Source organism: Callospermophilus lateralis, unplaced genomic scaffold (genome assembly GCF_048772815.1).
Source record: "Callospermophilus lateralis isolate mCalLat2 unplaced genomic scaffold, mCalLat2.hap1 Scaffold_66, whole genome shotgun sequence".
Taxonomy (NCBI): domain Eukaryota; kingdom Metazoa; phylum Chordata; class Mammalia; order Rodentia; family Sciuridae; genus Callospermophilus; species Callospermophilus lateralis.
Window position 1 is genome coordinate 3,387,108 of NW_027514882.1, and position 27,338 is coordinate 3,414,445.

Sequence of the window (27,338 nt, forward strand, 5' to 3'; positions counted from 1 at the left end):
CTGCTTTCTTGGTAATCTGATGTATTTCATTTCATACATTTAAAAAGATTTAAGAGGAGAAGTGTTCTGAAGACTTTATCAGACCAAAGGGATATGCGGCACAGTGAAATGAAATTAAACGTTTAAAGAACCATCCAGAAGTACCACGTAGAAATTGATAAAGGAATTAGCAGTCAGTTGCTGCAGGACAGATTACCTGAGGCTTTGTGTCCTACGACCTGAGCATTCATTGTGCCTGCTTCCGGGGGCTGGCAGGCTGGCATGGTTTAACCAGGTCCTTTGTCTCAAGGTCCCTCACAAAGCTTGAGGTCTCATCTCAGTGCTTGTGGGCTGAACTCTATTTCTCCTGGGCTCCTGACCTGAGCACAAGCCTTGCTGCTTCTCTAGCCATTGGCCTGTGGCCAACTTCAGCTCCCTGATAAGGCCACATGGACCTCATCAAAGGGCACTCTGCTCCTCAGAATATGCAACAGGGAAAGGACCACCAAGAGGGACTGCCTGCTGAATGTTTTTCTCAATAAGCCAGTCACTTAGCCCAGCCAATGCACAACAGGTGGAATTATACAAGAAACGATTATCAGAAGGTAGCCCTCAGTGGGAACCATTTTAGAGGCTGCCTACCCTTTTGAGCAAGCAAGATAGATTATTCAGTACAAAGGTTTGGGAAACGAGGCTATGAAATTGAAATAATAGAAAGCTATAGTCCATGTCCTAGGTCATATGTAAAAACAAATCATAGACAAAATAAAATATCTAAATCTAAGGAGTAACACTCTTTAGATGTCAAGAAAATAATGTAAAAGAATGCTAAGTTTAGAACATGATGTCCTCCATTCCATTCATTTTCCTGCAAATAGAGAGGTCTCAACTGAATAACCTAATAATGCCTCTCATGGTTTTAAGAAAAAAAAAAAAGAATAAACCAAACCCCAAGTCCATACAAGGAAACAAAGAGTAAGGATCAGAGCAGAAATAAATTAGAAACTAAATGGGTGCAATATAAAGAATCAATGAAAAAGGATTGATTCTTGGAAAAGATAAACAAAACTGACAAACCCTTAGTTAAACTATTCCAAAGGAAGAAAAGACCCAGATAAGTAAAATCAGAGATAAAAGCAAAATCCACTGACATCTCAGATATCCAAAGGATTATTAAGAAGTTTTTTTTTTTTTTTAAAACTATGTGCTAGTAAATTGGGAAATCTAGAAGACATGGAGAAACTTCTGTGCACCCATGATCTGCCAAATATAAGCAAGAAGAAATAAAGAAACCTACATAGACCAATAGCAAAGCCACAAGATTGAGTTGGTAAGAAGTCTCTCTGCAAAGAAAAAGCTCAGGGTTCCATGATTTCACTGTCCCAGGCACCAAAATTTAGAGAAAATATCTATTAATCCATCTGCTGATGCCCAGGGTCATATGCTGCTTCATAAATGATGCCACCAGTGAGTGATAGCTTCTAGCCCCCAAGGGCAAGGCTCTGCACTCACCAGCTGCCCTTAAGGTAGGTCATTTCTCTGACCTCTTTAGTTCCTGCTCTCAAGGCCAACGGTGTTTATCTCCAAGACAGCACATCTCCTGAAGTCCTCCAACTTGAGGGTGATGTCCTGTGAATGGGACACATGTGTGCCCTCCCCCAAATACACAAATTCAGACCACCTCTCTCTTCTTCCCATTTGAACCTTGGGGGTCAGGAAAACCCAGCATGCCCAGTCACCTTCATTAGGAAGAGGGAAAGATAACACTTGTTATGTCCCCTGACTGTTTTATTCAGCTATTTCGCTGCTGTGACTAAAGGATCTGACCAGAACCACTGTAAAAGAGGAAAATTTCATTTGCAGGCTCACAGTTTCAGAGGTCTTAGTCCAGAGAAGGCTGGGTCCATGCCTTGGGGCTCAAGATGAGGCAGAACAACATGGCAGAGAGGGTGACAGAGGGAAGCAGTTCACATCATAGTGATCAAGAAGCAGAGAGAGAGAGAGAGATTCTACTCTCCAGAGACTAATATACACCCCAAAGTCACGACCTAATTCCCACCTCCTCCAGCCACACCCACCACTTCAGTTACCACTCAGAGAATCCCAATGGGGGATTAAACCACTGATTGAGTTAAGACTCTCGCAACCCAGTCATTCTCCTCTGAACCTTCTTGCATTGTCTCACATGTGAGCTTTTGGGGGACACTATGTCTAAACCATAACACTGACCCAAAGGACAAAATCATCTAAAAAATTTCTACCTGAATTACTCCTCTAGTGTAGAACAGTGTCATGTGAGACACAGATTAACCAACCTAGGGTGGGGGATGTGGATTAAGGAATTTCAGGGGCAGAGCTGACTTTGACCTCTGGTTTTGGCAGCTTCCAGGATCCTAAGGCTGCCTCTCTGGGAGCAAGACCTCTATGTTGTTAAGAGCTGGCCATGTGTGCATTTTCTATTTACAAGAAACAGAAAGGAAAAGCAGGTCAGGAATGCTCTGTTGAAATCTTTAGCATCTCTGCCTCATTTACCAAAGGAGCTGAAATGCAGGCTGTCATTTTTCTCTGACACTTTGCACTGTAGTCCTTCTTCATCACAAAGACCTATGGGCAGCCAGGTGCCCGGTGCTGGGCAGGGCACTGCTCTCAGAAGCTCACAGTTTAGTTGAGCATAGTGGTGCACACACCAGGAGTGCAGGCAGCTGGGGAGGCTGAGGCAGGAGGAACATAAGTTCAAAGCCAGCCTCAGCAACGCGTAAAATGTAAATTACCAGTAGATCAAATAACCAAATAAAAAGAATTTTAATGAAGAAAATCTCAGGTAGCTTTACAAAATAAAACTGAGTGTATCCTAGGAATACTTTTTAAATATAGGCACTCTAAAATTCATTTTTTAAGGTTGACCAGAATAGTCATTATCAATTTTAATATGAGATAGAAACAGTAGATACAAATATATTTAATTTTCTATTGTCTTTATCTGAAAGCAAGATGCCATATATATTGTCTTTATTTACTTTTTTGTTTGTTTATACTTACCTTTATTCAAAAGGACTTTGTATATTTGAATCTTTTGAGAACATTAAAAATTTTGGTACATTAAGTATGTGTCAAATTTCTGTCAGTTGAGTGCTCAGAATGAATTTGTTAACTAGATCACATGTAATATGTTGACAGAGAGTATGACACATGTTTATTAATTATTCACAGTTACTTTTCATTTTAGTTATTTAAGTCCTTAGAATTTAGGGTTTTTAAAATAGATATATCATAACAGGAGGATTCCAGCTTTGTGGTAAAACATGAAAGATGACTTCAAGACATTTCTGATCGTCAGGAATTCATCCCTCTGCATCTCCACAATTCCTGTTTTACTCCCAGCTATTAATAAGCACTAAATGGCCTCTTTGTCCTAAGTATTCCCTCCCACTGCCTTTCCAATATAGCCTCAAAATTGAGTCCAGCATTTTCTTCATAAAATGCAAATCTTCTCATGCCACCCTCCTCCCTCTTAGTTTTAAATAACTCTCCAGCTGTTCCCAGCCCACCTTTTTTATGTAATCACCCTACGCTTTCACTATTCCCCCACAGGGAACAATTTTGGGCCCTTGAAAGCAATATTTTTTCCATGTATTTTTACAGGCTTTTCTTTGCCTGAGGGCTTTGTTTTCTTTCTTCAAGAATCTGCCTGCCTGACCAGTTTACCATCTGGGAAGTGTTTGTGGACACCACTTCCTCCCACCTCTCCCAAGAATGGTTAACACTCCCTCCTCTGTAGTTCCATTGAACATCAATATAGCACCTATCCTGGTATATTGTGTTTCTTTTATTGCTTGTATCTCTACTGAAATATGAATAATGTGAAAGTTGAGACCAGTTTTATTTTTGGAAACTCACCCATTCCCCTACACAAGTACAAAATTGCAATGAGTTCCTAGTTTCTTTGTGCTAATGCTTGATGTATCCTCATTCTTCCCTCCACATCATAGAAAATGACAATCACATCACTTAGTTTCCCTATGCAGATACTGATGTATTCACAGAATACATAGTTCATGGGAGTAGTAAGCACAGTGTTTTAGTCAGCATTGCATTGCTGTGACAAAAAGACCTGAGAAGAACAATTAGAAGAGGAAAGGATTATTTGGCTCACAGTTTCAGAATTCTCTTTCAATAGATAGATGACTCTATAAAGATCTAGGCCTGAGATAAGGCAGAAAATTATGACAGGAAGGTGTGGTGGAGGAAATAATTCAGCAAGTAGGAAGCAGAGAGCTCTATTCACCAGGAACAAAATATTTCTCTAGCCACACCCTATCTGCCTGCAGTTACCGCCCAATTAATCCCCATGTGAGGCTGAATGCATTGATTAGGTTAAGTGTCTCTTAACCCAATGATTTCACTTCTTTTTTTTAAAGAGAGAGAGAGAGAGAGAGAGAGAGAGAGAGAGAGAGAGAGAGAGTTTTAATATTTATTTTTTAGTTTTTGGTGGACACAACATCTTTGTTGGTATGTGGTGCTGACGATCAAACCCGGGCCTCATGCATGCCAGGCAAGCGCACTACCGCTTGAGCCACATCCCCAGCCCTCATTTCACTTTTTAACATGCGTTATCTCACACATGAGATTTTGGGGGATATCTCATATCCAAACACATAGCATAAATAGTACAAGCTATTGTACCAATGCCTACTAATGACCTTGGGTAATTTCCTTTGCCTATCTTTGTTCTTGCATTTCTTCCACTCCAAGATGGAAAAGGCAATACTGTTTACTTCAAAGGGCTGTTGTGAAGATTACTCTATATCCACCCTCAAGCTAAACAAAGCTGAAAATTAGCTCAGGAGCTGCTGACAAAAGTACATTTAAATGTAGGTCCACTAGTCTTGATGGTTTCTAGTGATCATATTACATTCCGGATTTGCTTATTTTGTCATTCTGGTTGGATGATCATGGTATGCTGTTCCTTCTCCTCACCTTCAACACATCTCTCATTCCCACTTGTATTTGATAATTCTGCTTCTTTCATTACTAAGAAAAAGAGAAACAGTCAGAATTAGACTTTTCACACTGCCAATCATTAATCTCTGTGACATGCATGCTCCCTCTTCTCTTGCTTCTTCTACTAGGCCCTCATGCTGTATCACAACATGGCAGAGATACCAAGTGGTGTGAGCCCTCTCTTCCTTTCTCACCTAGCCACTAATCTCACCACAGGGCTCCACTCTCAAAAGTTTATCTCAGCCTAGTTACCTCCCAAAGGCCAGACCTTCAAATACCAAGAGCATATGAACTCTGGGGGACACCTTCAAAAAACAGCAGGTTTCAAATTAAGCAGATGCACTTTACGCAATTAGCTCTTGATTCCTAGTGGAAAGATTTTATTCATTTGTTTGTCAGAAACACATGTTTCTGATTTTCCCTCTCTTTCCTGGAATGATCCTCCTCAATTTCTTTGGGTGGTTCCTTCTTAACTCCCCAAAAACTTTGAGACTTTGACTCAACCCATGGATCCTCTTCTAATTGTATCAACTTTTATTTGGTGATATTGTTGAGATTCACACTTGTTAGTGCCATTGCTAAGTTGATGGTTTTAAGCATGTGTCTGTACTGTGCACCTCTTCTTTGAACTTCAGACTCACATAGCTGTTAACCACCAAACTCTGTTTTATGTCTAGAGTATTTTCAAATCAACATGCTTAAAATACTTTTGTTTTTATTTCTAAAGCATATTTCTTTGATGTTCTTACATGTTTTAGATAGTGGGACTTCCATTTTTCCAGTTTCTCAGGAAAAAAAAAAATCCCTCCAGGCATCTTTAATATCTGTTCCAATCCCACACTACTTCAGATGCATCAACAAAATTCTTGTTGGCTCTGCCTTCATTTGTATATCTCAAATTACTCCAATACTCATTACTCTCCCAGGCAACTGCCTGGGCATAAGCCATCATCATTTCTTGTCTTCATAATAGCCTCCAATTTATCTCTCAGTTTCTTTCATTACTTCTCCTGCAGCCTTTTCTTGTTTGGCAGGGCAGTCAGAGTAATCATTTAAATATGCTATTCATATCATCCCCTTTCTCTCTTATCCTCCCATTGCCTTCTCATCTTATGAAAAGTAAAAGCTGGAGTCCTCAGAGGGACACTGGCTCTATCTGTTATCCTGTTTCCTATATCCCTCTATGGCTGGCTTTCTTTGGTACTTCATTACTACTTCAATAATCCTTCCCCCCCCCCATTGAAATCCCTTACCCTCTTTCCACATTTATATTTCCCTCTAGCATTTGTCACAGTTATATTTTTAATTTACTCATTTATTTGCCCTCTCTTTCTACCAACTAGTATGTAAGCTCCATGAGATAAAGGAATTTTGTCTGTTTTGTTTACTATTAAATTCTTAGAACTGTAAAGAGGTCCAGAATATAGGAAGTCTCATTCAATATTCATGAGTAAATAAGTTAACTGGGAAACTGTTATTATTTGCCATTTAAATGCTAATTGTTTGCATGTGGCACACTGCACATGCTTAGGAATTGTATCACTGTATCACATGGAATGGTGACTTCTAAAATCTTAATATACATTTAACTCTACATATTTGCTAAAAATGTTTTTTGATAGTTCTGAAAACATTTTGAACATTGTAATGACTTGAAATGGAATCACTGCAGTCCTAGATAAAATGAGTGTGTAGTTTGCCTTTAATCTCTACTGTTATTTTACTAAATAATTAGAAGTTATTTGCTATTTAAAGTAGGTTTCTCATAACCATTAATTGTGGTTTTAGCTTTCTTCTTTAAAATGCAAGTGAATGGCAGAAATTTAACACTAATATCTAAGCTGTGCTGCCTTAGCACTTTGCTACCAATAGTTGCTAATGGAAACACAAGTACCCTTTTGCCACATGATTTCATTTTTTTTTACTAAATTCTTTTATATCCTTAAAAAAATTGTCTTTTCGGTAATGCATCATTTCCCATTCTTTCAGCAGCAATGTTGTTGTATTTCCTTGTTCCTGTCTTCTCTGCCTTTCATTACACTTTCATATTTTTCATTCTCTCTAGCTGGAATATGATCCTCCCCTAGTTTTCTTGCCTCATCTCAATCATTTCAAATAAATGTTATTATGGTCTCCTGAATCACAGTAATGAAAAGGAAGCTTCTTGCTTTCATAACCTCTTTGAGATATCACATCAGTCAACATTGCAATGTGAAGTGTCTCAATGTTAATATTCAATGTAAAGTTGATGTGACCTTGATTATTCCATGATGATGTCCTGGAACCACAATATTCAGCCTCCAGATCTCTCATCTGATTTAGACATGCTGCTAGTTTCTTTATTCTATCCTGAAGCAAGCTGAGGGACTAATCTGACTTTCTCTACTCTATACATCTCTGTCTATAGATATCTCTGTGTAGTTTCTCTCTCTCTCTCTCTCTCTCTCTCTCTCTCTCTCTCTCTCTCTTCAGTTTTCAAGTTGAAAAACTAGTTATCTTTCCTCACTCAACACAGGGTTAATAGCTATGATACCTGATAACAAAAGAAAGATTAACCAGAGAAAAGCACTATAGATTTCCTTAAAATATTTCCTTGACATGCAAAACTTCAGAAATATTCAATGACCTAAGAAAACTATTCTTATTGGTAGTCACACAGAAGTGTGATTGGAGAACCAAAAAATAGCATATAATGGTAATAAATGTGAGGGTTACTTAGAGAGACCTGTTTGTTCAGATTCTTCTTGGTGTTTGTGATTTTTCTCCTTTCCAGGTTTAGGGTAAAATACTTGTTCAATGAGGTTTTTCAGGGGTGGAGTGAAGGAGATCATCAGAGATGAAGTGAACTTCCTGTATTCCATGGCCAGTCTCAGGGAACAAAAACTGTTGACAGTGTCTAAAGAATGAGGGAATGGGAGTGGCCTTCCTGTTTCTACTCTTTTCTGAGATACAAGGGGTCAGATTATGGGGTGGAGCTTCCAGCACATCCCTAATTAAGGGGGTGATGGAGTTTTTTTCCATTTCATCCTCTACATTATCATTCTAAGCTAAACTCTAAAATTAATTTGGTTGTGAGAGTTTTACTGCTCATTAGTAAGTAAACAAACAAACAGGGCACCATAAGATGAACAAGTGGAAATAAGAAGACCACTCACATTCTTATAACTGAAAAATCAGACCTAGGTAATCTGGTCCCTTCATAAAATCAATATATAAGAGCAGTTGGAAATTATAGCTCAATAAATCACTACTAAAAGCAAAAGTCATGGAAGAAGGCACTTTAGATCAGCACTGTATGATAGAAATAGAAGGACATCCACACATATAAATTGAGACTTCTTAGTAGCTATGGGTTTTAGTCAACTTGCCACGCTGTGGCCAAAAGACCTGACAAGAACAACTGAGAGAAGTAAAACGTTAGTTGTGTTTACAATTTCAGTGGTTCAGTCCATGGCCAGCTGACTCCATAGCTCTGGGACTGAGTGAGGCAAAACATCATGGAGGAAATACATTGCAGAGGAACACACCTCAGGACATGGCAATAAGAAGCAGAGAAAGGCACACCCTCCAGTTACCCACTTCCTCCAGATGTACTCTACCTACTTACAGTTACTACCCAGTTAATCCATATCAGTTTATTAATTCACTGATTAGGTTTATGATCTAACAGCATTTATGATCTAACATTTCACCTCTAAGTGTTCTTGGATTATCTCACACATGAACTTTTGGGGGACATCACATATCCAAATCATAATGTTATATATTTAAAGGCAACACTTATCTTAGTAATATATTTAACCTAGTGTATCCTAATGTTATCATTCCAACCTGAAATCAATGTAAAAAATACTTAATATGAGTCAGGAGTGGTGGCACATCCTGTAATCTTCCAGTGGCTCTGGAGGGCTGAGAGAGAAGGATCACAAGTTCAAGGCCAGTTTCAGCCACTTAATGAGGCCCTAAGCAACTTAGTGAGACTCTGCCTTAAAATAAAAAATGGAAACAACTGGGGACGTGGCTCAGTGGTTAAGTTCCCCTGGGTTCAATTTTTGGTACCAAAACAACAACAAAAAAACTTAACATTTTGTATTGTTTTTCCACTAGTAAGTCTTCCAGACCAAAATATGTTTTCTATTATAACACACTTAAATCCAATTTGCCCATTGTAAGTGCTCAATTGCCATAAGTAGCTGGTAGCTTCCATGTTGGACAAAAGCAGTCAAAATAAAGAAATAAATAAAGAAGCCTCTGATTGAAGAACACAATTGACATGACTAAAGACCTCATTCAATATAAGTCAAATCCAAATCTCCCTCTGAGAATTTTCTCAATGGGGCAAAAGGACTACTCTGGAAATATTCTGAGTCTAGGACTTTTTTATTTTCTAATTTTGCCTCAAAAGTTTTGAATCTATTAAATCCAGGAAGAAGAAAAATGAGAGAAAAGAAATTTTTCATCTCAGAGCTGCTTACTGTTTAAGTAACCTTAAGTTTAACCCTCTAGATCTCTATTTCCAAATCCATGAAGTCAGATTCATAGAACTGCCTTCCTCATAGAATTATAACAAGAGTTAAATGATACATAAAGGTATAATATGAGCTTATCACCAATGTAAATGTGTATGAATTAATATATATTACCCCTTATTATTGTAAATTTTAAGGTTATGTTAACTTAACTATATGTATTTCAAATGTTAGTTCATTGTAGACCTTTAGCAAATTTTGCTTATGAAAGTGTTTATAAATTCAGTTTCAAGCATTTTTACTGCAGGTTTTGGATGTTTGGAAATGTATAGAACCTTAGAAATCACCACTTTTGTAATAGGGTTGAGTAGTGCTGAAGGTCCTTGTTTCCTCTTTCCTCCTGATAGCAAAATATGAAAATGACAGACACCCTGTCCCCAGGTTTAGCATTATTTACCTTCAGAATGTGAAAGAATGATCATGCATTTCTATTGCTTAAGCAAAAGAATTTACATAAACCTACTATTTAGAAATAGATTAGTGCTGTTTTAAAAATAATAGAGGTGGTTTATAAGTCACCTTTTTGAATGTAAATGCCCAGGACATGTGATTTATATACTTTTGATTCTGTGCAATGCCTCTGGTTATTCTCTTTGTTGTAATAGTTAAATACATTTTTATTTCCCCAGAAAGAAATGAATATGGATTTCATACGTGATAGACTTGACTCAACTTTTTCCTCTGATAGTGAAATTCAATTTTCCTTTTTATAGTTTTAAAAGCAGAAATAATTTTACCTGATAAAATGTAAATGTGGTTAACACATTGCCTATCTCATTCATTAAGGAACTTGTTACCTTCTAACTTGTTTACTATACTTATTTCTACCCTCAACATCATTTTCTATCATTTTATTTTGACACTTTAGTATCCTTCTTGAGCTAAGCAAAGTTTCTTTCTTCAATAATTGATAAGAAAAAGAAATCTAAGACTTCACATCTAGTTCATTTTTTACTTAGATGATTCTGCAGGCATCATTTGCAGCAGAAAGCACATTCTTCCCCCGAGGCCAAAACAATTATCTGTGACATCATAAAGAACTTAAACTGGCACATGTGAAAAATGCTGAATGTATTTCATTCAATGAAAAGAGCAGAAAAAGGTTAAAGGTTGACCGAGGTATGGGGAAGGCATTGGGCATAAAGAATAGGAAGCTATTATGCACAGCTATACCTTTATAAAAATGAACACAATTTCACTTGCTTTTGTGAAATCTGAGCAATGGTTAGTTAAAAAACAATTATGATGGTTGCAGAATGAAGAGTGATTTTAGCCTCACCACATTGTGAATGACTAAATCTTTTAGAACATTTCCTTCAAACGGAGAGGCATACACAAAAGGTAGAATATAATAGTACAAATTACAAGACCCCATTATTTCCTACATAGAATAGCAAATCCCTAAGCCTAGGGAAAATGTAAGTACAACAAATATATGGAAAACAGAATGTTAAAAAAAAAGCATCAGCAACTAAATGTAGCAGCACTTACAGGACAAAAATATACACTAGTTTTTTTTTTTTTTTTAAATATAGGTTCCTTTGCCTTCTCCCGATCCCTCCACCCCTTTCCCCCTTCCCCCCTCCCCTCCCTCATTTTTTTGGAAGCTTATGTCATGGTGATAAAGGAGCAGCAGCCTGGTATAATGGAAAGTTGCCCTGAGAGAATCAGGCTTTCCTCCCATCTAGGCTAGCAACAGAATAACAATTTCAATAAACTCTACCTCTCTCCTTGGGTTTTAGTTTCCTCATCCATAAAATGAAAGGATTGCATTGGATGCTCTCTAAGGCCTCTGCTAGCATAAACATTCCCTAATTCTAAATTTATGTTACAAACTTGCTTTTGTTCCAAGTAGAGAGAATTTAGAATCTACAAATTTGGCCCTAGCAAATAGTGTACTGTAAAAGAGCAATACTGTTCATACACTTTCTCTCATTCCTGTTCACATATGAATTATTTTTCTAATTAAACATGAAGCTATATTGTTTGTCATTTAGAGAGAAAACTAAGTGAAAATGAATAATACAGTAACCTTTATATTCTTTTTATTCTATTAGAAAGTAGGAAATGTGCCGGAAATGTTTTTGCTCTTTCCTATCTCAAGTATCCTGAATATAGACTCATTCTGGGTCTTGCTGAGTGTTTACTAAGCATAATTTCTGCTGATCACATTTCAACATCTAGTCTATCCCACTTGCTAGTCTAATCCTCACAAATCCCCAAATTTCCTTCAAAACCCAGCTTAATCCCAAGCCAAGAAGATTCAATTTTTTAACATTTCAACATTTGCAAGTGAGAGCTAAATTAGAGATAGTAATATAAAAAAGAGTTCATTATACAACCTGAAATTGTTTGAGAGTGTTAATTCTGAGGTAGAGGTAGATGATATAAAGAAAAGAGAGGGGGCTGTTTCACAAGACAGCAGAGCCATGGAAGAATCCAGGACTGACTGGATTGTGCTCCCTTTATTGTAGGTCTTATTCTTCTTTATTCTCTGTTCCTGCGCTTGTCATATTAAGATTTTGGGAGCCCTTTTCACCCATAGAATGCTCACCTTTCCCCTCATTCACCCAGCCTGCCAAAGGAAAGTCAAAATGTGATTTGTTTGTGGCAGAGCAATCCATTGATCTTTTTGCCCAAATAGCCCCCATTTAGGCTAATTCTGGAAGGTTTGGCCTTTTATAACCAAAGTGGCCATTAAGTGCTTTCTTGAACAAAAGACCTTCCAGTTCCTGGAGCTAAGAATGCTTCTACCATAGATGGAAGAAATTTTAGTGTGTCTGTTAAGTTACATTTTTTTAAAAAATTTTTACACTGAATAATAAATCCCCTATCATTTGAAGCCACACAAATGAACTCTGTAACCTGAAACCAAAAGATCTGCTGAAACCATGAATATTCGCATCTGAGACAGGGGCTGGAGGAGAAAGGAGCTTCCTGATACTTCTTGCTCTGATAATTCTCACTGCTGGAGCACTGTAGTACAGCTATAAAACTATTTTCTTACAGTATAATAATATTACTTTTTTATAGCTAAAATCTGCTCTTCAGTTTTCAAGGCAGCAACTCCTAATTCAAATCTGCATGTGGTATCTAACTGGTAAGTGATGGAAGTGAAAAGAAAAACTGGATAACCTATCTCCTGGCAATTTTTTACAGCATATCACACCTTTAAGCCAAGGAGATTCAACATTATCTTTCCCCTTTTCACTTCATTAACTCTGTAGCAGCCATATCAGCCTTTCTTTCTGCCCCTTGAAAAAAGCAAATAATCCTTTACTCCAGGATCCTTATTGGTGGTATATATATGTATATATATATATATATATATATATATATATATATATATATATATAGTCATAATATATATATGTGTGTGTGTGTGTGTGTGTAATAAGAATTGTAATGCAAAAAAGTACAAGTATAAAGGCATGAATTGGTGTGAACATACTCTATATACAAAGATATGAAAAATTGTACTCTGTATGTGTAATAAGAATTGTAAATCATTCCTCTGTTGTGTATTTTAAAAAATAAAATTAATAAAATTAAAAACCCCCCAAATTTATAAGTAACTCTTATAATTCAATAATAAAAAATGAAAAAATATTTATATATGCTTAACTTTCAATTTATTCATATCCCTAATTAAAATTTATCTCATAATGTATGCATTCTTTAATCTGTTATTCTTAGTACAACCCATTGCTTTCTATCACCTAATTTTTGTTTCCCAGTCTTTAACATTACCTGGCATTATCTAGGTATTGGTAGACTTGGTGTTGCTACTTCAAAAATACCCAGGAAAAGAATCTTCAGGAGTAGACAGTGTATCCTCTGTTTACTGAAATATCCAGAGATCCTATTAAAGTGCCTGTTGTGGGAGAGAAGGTGATCAAAAAACATTTATTGAGTAAATAAAGCAAACAATCAGCATAGAAAAACGAACTAGTATTTAATGACCTCTAGGTCATTAAATGTTAGGTCCAGAGAAAAATAACCAAATAAGTAGAAGTTCCATGTTTCTAAAATTTACCTCTAGATTTTTCTCAGTGATTTAGGTAAAGGCACCTATGAGATAATATTGCTACCCACCAGCTTGGCCAAATAAGCCTCTGTTCCTTAGTTATTTAAATAGAAATATTTCTTAAAGTGACATCTAATTTAGATCAATACGCTGTTAGGAGAGAGAAACTAACCCTTGAATTTCTGGCAATTTTTACTAATCAAAATTAGTATAATTTGAACTGATGAGGTATCTCAGTGGGAGAGTTCTTGCCTAGCATGTTCAAGATGTGTGTGTGTGTGTGTGTGTGTGTGTGTGTGTGTGTGTGTATGAAATGAAAAATGAAAATAAAGCATTTGATTTTTTAAATATTCTGAAATTATTCCTTAAACATGTAAAATTATAAAATACTTATATTAAAATATGTTAACAAAAAAGATTATGTACATGCAGAAATATTTATTCAATATTAGTGTTTGTTTATTGAGAGTATACAGATTTTTTTTAATTGCATCTTCTAAATCAACTTTTGCAAGTAAGCAGGAAATTTAAAAGCCTGGTTAAAGACTGAGTGTAGAATGTAGAGTGTTGCAATACCTTATGTTTCTACTGTTTTTCCCTTGCCTGAATATAAGAAGTGTGCTAAGTATTTCTTGCCTGCCTGTTTATCAAGCCATGTTGGGTCAGGCTTTCTGGGACTAAACTGGTAGCCTTTGACTATAAAGAATGTCAGGTAAATGGATGTAAATTGTCTTGTCTTTTGACCTAAGGGCTGAAAAACGGCATCACGGGACAAGTGTTCCACAAACCCAGGCCATTACCAAGAAAAGCCTGTGCTTACACATAGGGACAGAAGGTTACCAACAGCATACAAGTAGAAACCTCACTGTCACTTAGTCACAATTTTCCTTACAAGTTTAAAAGAAGAATGCACTCTGCGAGCCAACATTAGTCAGCTTGTACATTCTGTCTGCTCAGTTCTAAGACACTGATTATCTACCTAAAGGTGTGATTAAGAAGGAAAAATAGAGTAGTCTCCAGGAGCATACTAATTTCAAACTTATGTGAATGTTCTCATAGATAAATTCACCAAGGTTACAATGTGCTTGCTTGGCAATTTATCTAGATTACTAAGAAGAGAGTGCTGTAGAAAAAAAAAAGATACTTCCCCAAAAGCTAAAATAATCTTTTCCATTAGGTATGGAAAGGAAGTGCCAAACAAACAAACAAAACACACCAATATCAACATCTCCTCAGAATTATTGAATATGAAGATAGGCCTGTTGTTTCTGAGAACATACACTTAGGTTGGTAAGAAGAAGGGAGGGAAGAAGGAAGAAAGGAAAAAAAGAGAGCAAAAAAGCAAAAGGGAAAAATAGTATACCCCTTACTTTAGGTTACTGGCTCTTTTTAACTCAAATGAATTTTGCTACATCTTTGTACATTCTTTTAGGACGTGTGGGATATGGGGAAGAGGTTGCTAAATTAGTGGTTCTTAATATATTTTAAGTAAGCATTAGGATTTTCACTAAAAGCCTCTACCTAGAAAATCTATGAATGAAAAGATCATGGGATGCTTCTCATCTAAATTATGCGAGCATTTTTTATTTGACCACAATTCGCTATTGTCTGTTTCTCAGGGCCATCCCTTGATTTAATGAACTTCCAGTAGGAGGGAGGAACTCTGTTAAACTTCTAATACAGCAGTCCATAAAACCAGAAAGGATTGTTGCTTTTGCGAAGATTACATATTATTAAGACAAACAGATATTAATACAAGCATAGCACACAAAAAATGCATCAAATAAATGTAAATATGTACAGAACATGCAAACAAATTTAAATGTAAAAAGCACCTATAATAAGAGTGACAGAAGAGGTCTCCGGTGACAAGTATCTACTTAGTTGCAAAGATAGCGGAACTATTTTTTCTGAAGATGTGACATTTGTAGAGAGAATAGAGAGGTATATGGGAGTTAACAGAGGAAGGCAGTAGGAGCAGAGAGTACAGAGAATGCCTTAGGAGAATATGGGCCATGACTTTAGAACAGGCCTAGATCCCAAAAGAATGGAGGTCTAGGGCTAGATGAGGGTGGAGAGCAGCCACAATATGAGGAGCTCCTACTTTCTGATTACCTTCCAAAACTTGAGGTGGGTTGCAAAAAAGTCTAAAGATTTCAATATTTGAAATTATTTCAAATTAATTTTTCATAATTATTTTTAAAATCTGCCTCATCCCAAGTATATTATAGCCTCAGGTATCTAAAACAAATGTTATTTTGTTAATAAAAAACTGGTTGGAGAATAGAAATGCTCAAGTCACAGGGTTTCCATCAGACACGTTAGCAAAGGATTTCATATGAAGTGTTGGAGGAATTGTTCATCCCACAGATATTGACCATTAACCCAGAGAATGTACCTTTTAACCAAAATGTAAATTAAACATTATCATCCAACTTTGCAGTCAAAAGCACTTTTTGAAAATTTCTTCTTGGTATGTCTGGGGTGAAGGCTGGGAGTTAGAAGGGAGAGGAAATAATGCATATGGATTGTACTGGAAACTTGTGATTTTGTACTGAAAGAAATAAAATCCTGCATATTATATATTATCAGGTTTTTAGCATCAGTGGGCTAATTAGAAAGACTCCTTTTGAAAAAACTATTCCCTATCATTTGGCTTTTGGCATTTGTCTGCACGGAAGTAGCCAGCACACACTGGGCCACTCCTGGCTATTGACACCACAGCAGATAACTCACTTTGATGTCTTCCTGATTCCCACTGATAGAATCTGTTACATTAGGCCTCCATGCCTAAGTATTGAAACATGGCCCATTTATTCTAGGGAGCTTTTGTCCTTTATAATAAATAGGCTTAAATTCACTGTATCAGCTTTATATCACAGAAATCCATATTCTGGTGATTTAATGATCATCTTGTCTACTTTCCACCCAAAACCAAACAGGAAGCTTGAGTTCTAGCTGACATAAAATCCCTGCCAAGCTGCTATCAAAATCAATGTGATTCATAAAATGTTGATAAAATTTTCCTAGTCTATTATTTTAAAATGTAATCCTCTCTGGTTGTATTTTAAAAGTAAGAATGTTGCTCCTTTTGCTTAATTCTTTTAAAATTATTTATTTGTTGAAATATGGTTTTGATTCTTGTAACAGGGGATAGATGTATGAAATTCAGAGGTCAGTGATTAGCATTATACAAAGTGATTTCCTGGTCATGTAGGGTCTCCCATCTTGAGATGTCACTCAATGTTGGAAGCAACTTCTTCATATCAAATCAGCATATTGTTTTCTTTACCCCTTGGAAAACAATAGTACCTATTGTAGTCTATTTATAAAATCATACTTAATAATACTTCTTCCATACAAAAATTCCTTCACTAAATGAAACTGTTTTATATTCAATTTCTTTCTCCAAATTAGATCTCAATTTTGCAGTAGCATTTTATTGTCATCCTGTTTATTCTTAGAACACTACCCTCACCATTATACACAACTGTGTTTTTTAATTCCTTTGAAAAAGACTAATATCCAGATTATATAGAACTTAAAGGTGTTTTCTGTACTGTGGACAGTGATATGGAATAATTATATAGAACTTAAAGGTGTTTTCTGTACTGTGGACAGAGATATGGAACTATCTCTGCCCAGTTTACATAGGATACCTCTGCAAGTGTAACCTTAATTAAAGTAATTTTGCGCAGCCCCTTGACATGGTTTTAATCTGCCACAAAGTCTTAACTTTGTGGCAGATTAAAACAACCATGCCCTTTACCTACTGTTTGTATTTATATACTGTTCTTTTTTTTTAATTAAAAGAATGAGTTTGCAGATTTTGGCAATTATCATTCAATCAAATATTTGATAAGGCAGGAGCCTGAATATATTTTTAGCTTGAATTTTTATTATTCCAATTTTATGTCATTCACGGTATTGAATTGCATGTTCTTTATATAATTTCATTCAAATATCCAGAGAACAGGTTAGTGCTGAGAGAGAAAAATAACAAAGTAGAAGAGCAACTTTATCTGGGTATGGTTGGAGTATCAGCCTTAAATTATTGAAACAAAAAATGTACTTTGAATTTACTATTGCATACTTTATTATATACTAGAGAGTATATGTGAATGGAATTTTAAAAGTTGAAAGATACCCACTACATCTCATCTTAAAATGCTCAATACATATCACAATAAAATCCATACATAAAATAAGGAACTGTTTTTAAGAAAACACGAAACAAAATCAAAAGGGCAAATATATTATAGTCCCCTCTTATCAGTAGAGGATATGTTTCAAGACCCACAGTAGATACCTGAAATATCAGATACCAATCGTATGTTTGCTGTTTTATTCTATGCTTATGAACACACAATCTGTACCATTTTCATCTCAACAAAGCATTTATCTTTCACTATAACTGCAATTTTTGAAGTTTGAAGCACAACTACAAAAGTGAATTTCTCTTTCCTTCTTCATAATTTCATGAAAAGAATATTTGTTCTTACCACAGAGCTTAGAAACCTTGGTACATATTTCTTTTCTCTCTTTATTAAGTTGAGAACATTCATCTTTTCACTTAAAGGAAGCACTATATGGCTTATTTTGGGCATATTTGAATTGCTATAACATTGTGGTCATGATTAAGTAACTTGATCTGATCACCAAGATGGCTCTTGTGTGACTAACAGGTAGGTAGCATATAGAACATGTATAACTGAACAAAGGAATAATTTATACTCTGGGCAGGATGGAGGTAGATGGTGCACAATTTCATTCTTCTACTCAAAATGCAGCAAAACTTAAAACATATTAAATGTTTTGAAATTTTTCTTTTAATATGTTAAGATTGTGGTTACCTGCAGGTAACCAAAGCAGCATAAAGTGCAACTGTGGATAATGGGGGCAAGTAGAGTTGAATGGTGAGGGACAGGAACTAAGGAGACATTTTGAGGATAGTTGAGTGGATCCACAAAGCAGTTTTGAAGTTATTTTTTTGTAACTTGGAAAATATTTTTAGTGATAACATTTTAAAGAAATGACAAGATGAAATAGTGATCTTCCCATCACTAAATATTAAATAAGCATTATCTAAAAATTGTATTTCTGGCAATTATAGTAGGTGTTTATGAATTTTTCTGACAGCTCAACAATGAGACCTTTTAATTATTTCTAAATTTAATATTCTATGTTTCAGAAAGTAAAGAATAAAGTAAAAAAAAAATCATTACTTTCTATGCTTATCACCAACTCTCTTTGAGGGATATAAAATAAATAGAAAACAGAGTCTAAACTCATACTGGCTTACCCAAACTGAAAGAATAATGGTACAATACCATGTTAGACAATGTTCTGCTTAACTATGTAGGATCAATAATCAAGAAGTCCAGTTGATAAGAGATCCAGGTGGGCCAAGCATGTTTTTTGGATTAAACTTCTTCAAAGTTGGGAATTGAGTTTTGGTTTGTAGGCAAAGAAGAGTGAGATAGATTTAATAGGAGAGACTTTTAGTAAGCACTGAGCTGTGGAAACTTGCATTTAATTCTAGTTCAGGACCTTATCCTTCATAACATGCTTGGCCATCCTAGAAATTGTTAGGGTCCTAGGCTATTTTTAGAGAAGTGGCTTTTAATGAGTACTGAATCATAGTTCCAATTTTATGCTGCTTGTTAACAGGTTTTGATATCTTTAGTCTCCAATTAATATCAATATTTCTTTTTCTTTCCTCTAGTCATTCTTCATACCTTGTCAGTCTGTCTTTTAAAATTATTTTTTTCACATGCATTTCATATGTTTAAGAACCTACAGTGATGGCCAATAGTCCATGTCTGTAACATATAGCCTTCTAGTACTTTTCATCCATGGCAGTAATTGCTAACAAGTATTCATTGAAGATTTTCATACCATCCACTAAAGATTCAGCCAAATGCTTTTCATGTATGTTCTCATTTAATTCTTATAAAATTATGAAATTGACAGCATTACTTCAGATAATCTAATATTCACTTACACATCTTGAAAATGTGAGATCTTTTATCTATTCATTTATTCATTAAATGCATATTTGTGTTTGCAGCTATTCTAGGGTGATTGAGCTCAACCAGAGAAAATGTTACCCTCTAAGTGACATTTGGTAATATCTGGAGACATTTTTGTTTGTTATAGCTGAGTTAGGTTTCTACTGGCCTTTGTTGGGAAGATGACATGAATTGCATTAAACATCTTACAATTTATAGAGCAACTCCTCACAATAAATGATCATCTGACATTCACGTCAATAGGGCTGAGGTTGAGAACCATGAGATAAGGTTAAGGGTTTTAATACCTAACAAATCAGACAGCCTCAGCCCCGGTAGAGCTCCTATCATTAGTAAGGAAAACTGATATAAAATCAATAACCATAAAATTAAATACATAGGTATTATTTGTGATAAACTGAAGGAAGTTAAAATAAATGGTGCTAGAAAGAATAAAATTGGAGAAATTCATTTCGATTCTGTTGGAGGGAAATAACTGGGAAGGAGGTCTCTTTGTGAAAACAGTATTTGAAATGCAATCTTAAAAAAAGGAGTTCAGAAGGCTAAATATGTGCAGAAGATCTGGGGAAGGTAAGAGCATTATACATTCAAAGAGTAGGAGAAAAGCCAGTGGGAACAGACCAGGGTGAATTGGAGTGTGTGGGGGTGAGAGATGAGCCTGGTTTCTGATTGTCTTATGTATATAAGTCTTTTCTCTCTAATAAGATTGCAGACTCCCATGAGGAGAACATGACAAATACAGTATTTATTTTCTATCCCATAGAGCACTTTGAACAATATTGGGACATAATAGGTGCAGAGTAACTTCTTGCTAACTTGATTTGTGCATTTTTTCTAGGAATCCAGTTTCTAGATTGTATTATGCCTGTTTCCACTTTTGGGGAATGCTAGTGTGTTTGACAATCGTTCTGATTAATTCAGGGATTGCTTTCAATCGTAGACCCAACCTGAGCATTTCCATTTGTCGGGCAGCCACCGTGTCTGCAGGCTGCCCAGGGCTGCACTGAGCATTTTATGTAACCACTATTAGTAAATCACTTTTTGTCAGGTGGCCTTACTTTGGAATCTGAATAAAAATCATAGATATTATTCTTCCTGGAGAATTCATGCTAAATACCATTTTCCTCTCTATTGGGTATTTGTAAATTGTTTAAATACTAGGGCAAACAGTTGCTTTGTAGTGCTTTGCTATATGAAGAATTCAGATTATTTGTAATACCCTGAATTACTACAATCCATTTAATATCAAGAATAATCCAATATAAATACTCACAAAATATTTTAACATAGAGAGAAAAGCCCTTTGGAACCCGATATATTCTTTGGAAAACATTTCAATTATTATTAAGAGGATGAATTTTAAAAAGGTCCTGTTAGGCCCAAGGACACATAAAAATATTTTGATTCATTCCAAATATTCTATAAATTATATTATATTTATAAAGTAAATGTATTACATATATAATATATTTATACACATATAACTGCCATTTTAAATGGAAGTTAAGAGAATTGTCTTTGTCTGAATTGTTGAAATTTTGATGATGCTTACTCTACAGAAAAAAATAAAGAACTGACCTTTAAAATTATATGAAACCAATAAAATATTTCTACTGTACTAGATAAACAAAATACCTTCTATGAACAATTATATTCCCATGTAATGGGTCTCCGGGTAAATATGTGAGCTTAACATAGTGTTAGATAGCTTTCTTCAATGTTTCTTAGTATGTTCAGCATATGATGTGCTTCATAAATGATTATCGAATAGCAAGGCAAATAAACACTTATTTATAAACCTAATTTTTGTCATGTGCCTTGCAATAAAAATTGACAAATTGAGTGTGTATACATATGTATATACACATACAGAGCCTATTCATATAACTCCAATAGAAATTTGCTTTAGGCAATATTTAAATTTAGGAGAATTCAAAATACCCCTCTAATTAGCACTTTGCTCTTTCTTGTTCTCTTGATTTACAAATTGCTTACTTTCTGAAATTAGGCAGACATACTTCCTCTAAGGTTGCAAAAGAAGGTACAATCAAACTTATTCAAAGGTCAGTTTAAGCTCATGTTCTTTTGGCATCTTGCCACGAGGGGATAAAGTTCCTGATAGAATACTGTGTAATCACTGTGGAGAATATTGGTTTTGGAGGATTGAAAAAGAACAAAATATATGAAAAATTCATGGTCCTTCATTGACATGCATACTGTTCTTCGATTTTCATCAGACAGTAAATGAGAAGAACCTGAAGTCTTGTATGTGTTAACAGAGCTCTTTCAGATGCTGGACAGCCTCTCTAAATAAATGCTCAGCATGTCATGAAAAATCCTAACACTGCATACAAGAATAGACTTTGTCACATGGGGGCCTAAATGTAGGCAGTGATTTTCATGACTGGCCACTATTAATAAACAATGTATATTAATAACAAAATGCGTGGAAGATAAGATGCATCATGAGATGATTTTAGCATATAGGGAACAGAGGCAGGTGTGAGATTTACAGTTCATTAGGCATGCTGATTACATCCAGCGTTATATTAATGTAGAGAGATAAGAAGAATATCAGTTTTGCAAGTATATTTTGGAAAGCACTTTCTGCTTAATCGCTAAGCTAAGTGTTGCAGCAGAGGTTAAGAAAATTTTCCATCTACAAGAAGACATAATGAACATGTTGAATTGCAGTGCAGAGTTAGTGGCAGGCCCTAAATATTCACCTTTCTTTGAATGATAATCATCTTTAAGTCATATATATGTGAATGAGAGGCACTGCATGATTTATGATACTAGGGAGGCATAACATGTTGGAGTTGAAAGTGACCTTAGAAATCATCTAAAGTGTATCTTAAATAGAGTAAAACACAAAATCATTTTGTGTTTTTTTATTTTGCAGGCAATGAAACTGACACCAGTGGAGTCAAATGATTTCTCAAATTTTCATGATAAATTTCTGAAAGGTTTTCATGCTAGTTTTGCTACTCCACAACCCCACTTAGGTTCTTATTACCAAGAAGAAAAGGTAAGTATCATATTTTTACACACAGAACTCAAAAATTAAATTTGGATTCATTCCTTGTTTCTAATTATTTAATGAGTACTTTCTAGGTTAAAATCATTGCAGAAACAAAACAGTTGGTTTAAGCAAATGCTTAACCAATTTCGTACCTGTAGCTTGTTTGGGAAGTAGATGAAAAGGTGCTAAATGGCTCAATGTGTGTCTTGCGGTGTGCAAAAGAAAGGCATTGTTAGTTAGCTGTTGATCTGTTGCTTTTTGCCACAATGGAAAGAATGTACTTTGTTTTGCTTTTCTCACAGCTTCATTCCTCATGTGTCTCAGAGTGACACAAATAGACAGGTTGACAGCAGATTTATTATGTAAAGCTCAGCTGAAAAATTAAATGACACTGCTAAAAGTCATAGTTGGCCTGAATAGCCACTTGGCATTATAGGAGTGAGTGAGCACTAAAAAACCCAGAATAATAGAGTGGTGAAATATTTGTGAGAAAAAGAGGTGGGGAATAAATCAATGATCTGATCAGACTTGACTGACCAAAGCCGGGAAAACATTTTTAATAAATCTCTCATATCTAAATTTTTGGTCTTTCCAAGCACAGAGAAGTCCAGTCCTTTTCAAGTTCTGGGAGGTTATCTGCCCACATGTTTTTAATGATTGAATTCTTTAATGGCACTTTCTCATATTTTCTTAGGTAAACTGTTGGCCATTAAAAGAAGCTAGTTTCCTTTAGAGTGGTACAGGAATGTGTCTCACCAAACTGAAATCAGACCTGAAGAATGTTTGAATTATGTATTATCATTTGGCATTGCTTATACATGGATAAAAATAAGATTAAATGAATAGTGTAGATGAAAGTAACCACTCATGTGATAAAAATTACAAGAACATAAAATATTCTAATTTTTATTAGATGTCTGATAATAATTTCTGTCATGAGATGGACTCCAAAGCTTTTATTTAAAAATAAAAGCCAAAGTAGCATTCTCTATTGAATACAAAATGGGTCCCGAATTCCACTGAATTATAGGCATTTTTGTATGTCTCCCCCTTTATACTGTTTCAAGAGGACAATATAATGACTCTGGTGTTCTTTATTTCAAATGTCCATAATCAGGGTGGAATTATAAGGAAATAAAGGTATCTTCAGCATCGAGAAGATTTTAGTGAGTGTGAATAACATGCCCAAAGGTAAAACTAATCTCATGTCTTATTGAATATGTGCCAACACTTTTTCCCCTTTATGATAAAGGAAGGAAGTTATTTCAAAAGAGCTGCAGGGTTTATTATCCCAGCATTCTTATGCAGTGTGAGTGAAATAATATGAACAGAATAAAAATATTTTTACTGTGAGTGCCACCTGGATAATAAGTATATGTGAACACAAAAGTGTGTCTTAAATAGAGTAAAACACAAAATCATTCTATTTTTTTCCCCAGGGAGAATAGGGTGGGGGAGGGGAATAGATGCAATACTTCACTATTTTATCTAAAAGCCTCAAAATTCCCTAATGTGTTTATTCAGAACTATGCTAATGGGATATTGTTCTTTATGGTTGTCTGATTTGCTTATAGGATGCTCTCCCCATCTTAACAGGTTAAAAGCAGAACAAATGCAATAGAGCTGTGTGAGTCCTTTTGGCTGAATAGAACCCCTAGTGGAAATCTAATAACTTCAAACATAAAATATTGATCCCTTTCTACTTATTCTTGTGAATTCTTTTAATATTAGAGCATCTTATGTTTTCAAAATTACATGAAAAACAAAATATAACGTTGAAGTTTGCTTTCCAAAGTATCACTGACTTTTCCTTTGTAATGTTGAAGGTCAGCTTTGTTTTGCTGAATCATTATAGTAGCATTTAACATAGAAAGTGTTCAAATGCCTGGAATTATAATGAACCTACTTGGTGCCAGTAGGAAAACTGTCTTTTGTACTTGAAACTGTCTTCTTCTATCTTCAGGCATGTAGAAAACACTGGAAGAGTTAGCAGGAACCTTAATTTTTCATCTTTTTCTTCCGTTCCTTAAATATGACAAAAATATGACTCTTAGAGGATAATAAGTAATCACTGTTACCACTCAAGGTGTGAAAATATTTGTTGGCTGAGATCTATTTGCTTTGGTATAGACTTGAGTATCTATAGTGCTATACCAGAGATCCACCCTCCTAAGCAATCCTTAGGAATCATTTGTTCTATACCCTGCTGGAGCAAAATAATATAACATAGTCACACTGATAAGGAGATTAGGGTTATCAGTTGCAAAAATGTGGAACAAGAAAACAAATGGGAACACATATATAATATCTCTTAACATTTAAAAACTATAAATCATTCTTATACCAATAAATTGTTTGACTCCCTTACGCTGACAAGTATGTCTCTATATAACCAGGAATAATCAATTTGAATTTACAATTCAATGGATTCCTTTATATTTCTCCTTACCATAGTGATACAGATAAATTTGGCCACTGCTTCCTATCTATTTCCCCTTGCCTCCCAGACTTCATTTTATGTTAGAAGATCCTTTGCTTGCAAGTATGGATACCTCAGATCTTATGTCAATACAGTGTCTGTATCTCTATAAATAACTGCCTATTGGTTTAGCAGAGGCAAACTGGTTCCCCCCAGAAAAGAGACACAGGTGGACTCAAACTAGTTTAAAATCATTCAAATAGCATTCTAAGGTCTTGTGAACTTACAGTAGAGCCCCCAGCTGGCTACCCCAGTAAAATCTACAGTCTTATTAGAATATCTAACCACATTCCAGAACTTCCCAATCAAAATTTGCATTTAAAAAAAAAAAAAACCTCTCAGTGGTTTGAGGCCCATTGGTTTAAGATAGAGTTATGGGAGTCACAGATACTCTGTTGGTAATTTCCTTGGTGGCTCAGACTTTTGGCTCTGTGATCTACCTACCTTCCAAATCTAGACTGTAAAATCTGTAAGGACATTTTCTTATTTAATATTTAGTCACTATGGATGAAAATACAGGCCAAAGATTTGTTACTTCTCATGGAAGTAAAGGATAATCAGAGAGACTACACATATCTGGGAGTTGAGGCTATAATAAGAAATCTCTATATCTTCTTCTCCATTTTCTGTGGACTTAAAATTGCTCTAAAATTTTCTTTAATAAAGGAAGTGCTCTCATAAAATAATTTGAATACAAAAACCTTCTATCTCATACTCATAGGAAATAATGATTGTAGTGGGAAGTTCAATTTAAACAATCAAATGATTTTATGGAGATTTTTAAACAAATTTACCACTATTTGTTTCTGCTTCGAGGCACAAGCTCAAGTTCTGTTCTGTTTATGTAAATACATATATTTAGATACTTGAAGAGTACAGGTAGCTGTTGATCATAGCCCCAATGCCAGCTGCATGAACTCACAGGCTAAAACACAGTTCCTTCTGTTTATCATCTAATTGTATACCTAATACTTACAACTACAGTTAAAGTTTTATTATTAGTCCTTTTTATTTCTGTCTGCCTTCACTTACTATCAGTGTTAATCATGCACATATTGAAAAAAAATGCATATTTGTCATCTCAGTTGCTTAAATGAATTTTGTTTTAAAAATAATAACACTAGTTGATACCCAAAAAGTTTTAATGAAAGTTTTAATTAAGTATGTAGATAAAGATTTTGAATAATAATCTTTCAATTTTATGTAATTTGACACTATTTTAGATGATGAACACTGATCTCTATATGAAGAATTAATATTAGGTAAGAAATATTAGTAGTTTTCCTTAAAATTGCTTATGGCCATACTAATTAATTATGTAAAATATTTAGTTATTTATAAATAACTTCTATCTACTTTTTATTATCTAATATGATACAAAAATGTTTATTTAGAAAATCTACATCAAATATCTATTTGAAATTTTGTATTTATTTCCAGTACTTCTCAACCAAATATAATTGTATTGCAAGTAATAAAAATTTAAATATTTAAAATTACCTATAATAGGTCAACACAATTTTAAACTCATTACTTATGAGCACTTACCTATTGAATAGAACATTAAAAATTAAAATATGATCAGGAAATTTGAAATAATCCCAAATGAGTAAACTATAACTAATCACCATTACTTTCATTTATAATTATTAGTAAACTTACTTAGCTTGGTATTTGTATATGTAAATGAGATGGGAAAAGCAAAGGGATTATAGAGATAAAAGTAATGTTGAAAAAATAAATTAAAATTATAAATAGAAAAAGAATATAGAATTAGTATCAGTTTCATCTATAAGCAGTAGATTTCTTAGAGAATAATAATTCAAGAAAAAATAATATATATATATAATTAAAATATATCTAATAAAATATATCTAATTAAAAAATAAAATATATCTAATCAAGATTTGATGTATTTGTTTCCTTCTAAACATTAGAAAATGAAGAAAAAAGAGACATTTCAAAGTTATGAAATCAGTATGCCAATGTAAGAGCATGAGAGGTCAAACTCAGGTGTGCCATATTTAGATGACAAGGATGTCCATAATTTTTTTGTTCTACTGTGGACATTAATGGTCTAGAGCTCTTTTGTCAGCCAAATTTCACAAAGAACTAATAGTTGTGAATCACAAGGAATTTCAATAATAAAGCCAGTATCTTTATTTAAATATATGCAAAGCCTTTGGACTATGGCTCTAGCAATAGTGGTGGATAGTGAAAAGGTAAATTAGTTCTTAGGGAAGTAAAACATAGAACCACAGTGAAGTAA

General features: G+C 34.8%; 1 protein-coding gene across 1 annotated transcript in view; it reads left to right on the top strand.

Moving 5' to 3' along the window:
- The window catches only part of LOC143386883 (3',5'-cyclic-AMP phosphodiesterase 4D-like), a 144,208-nt gene that overhangs the window by 22,284 nt on the left and 94,586 nt on the right, over positions 1-27,338 (top strand). Inside the window, exon 2 of the mRNA XM_077108397.1 lies at positions 22,471-22,596. Coding sequence (XP_076964512.1) covers positions 22,471-22,596 — 126 coding nt within the window. The remainder of the gene's footprint in view (positions 1-22,470; positions 22,597-27,338) is intronic.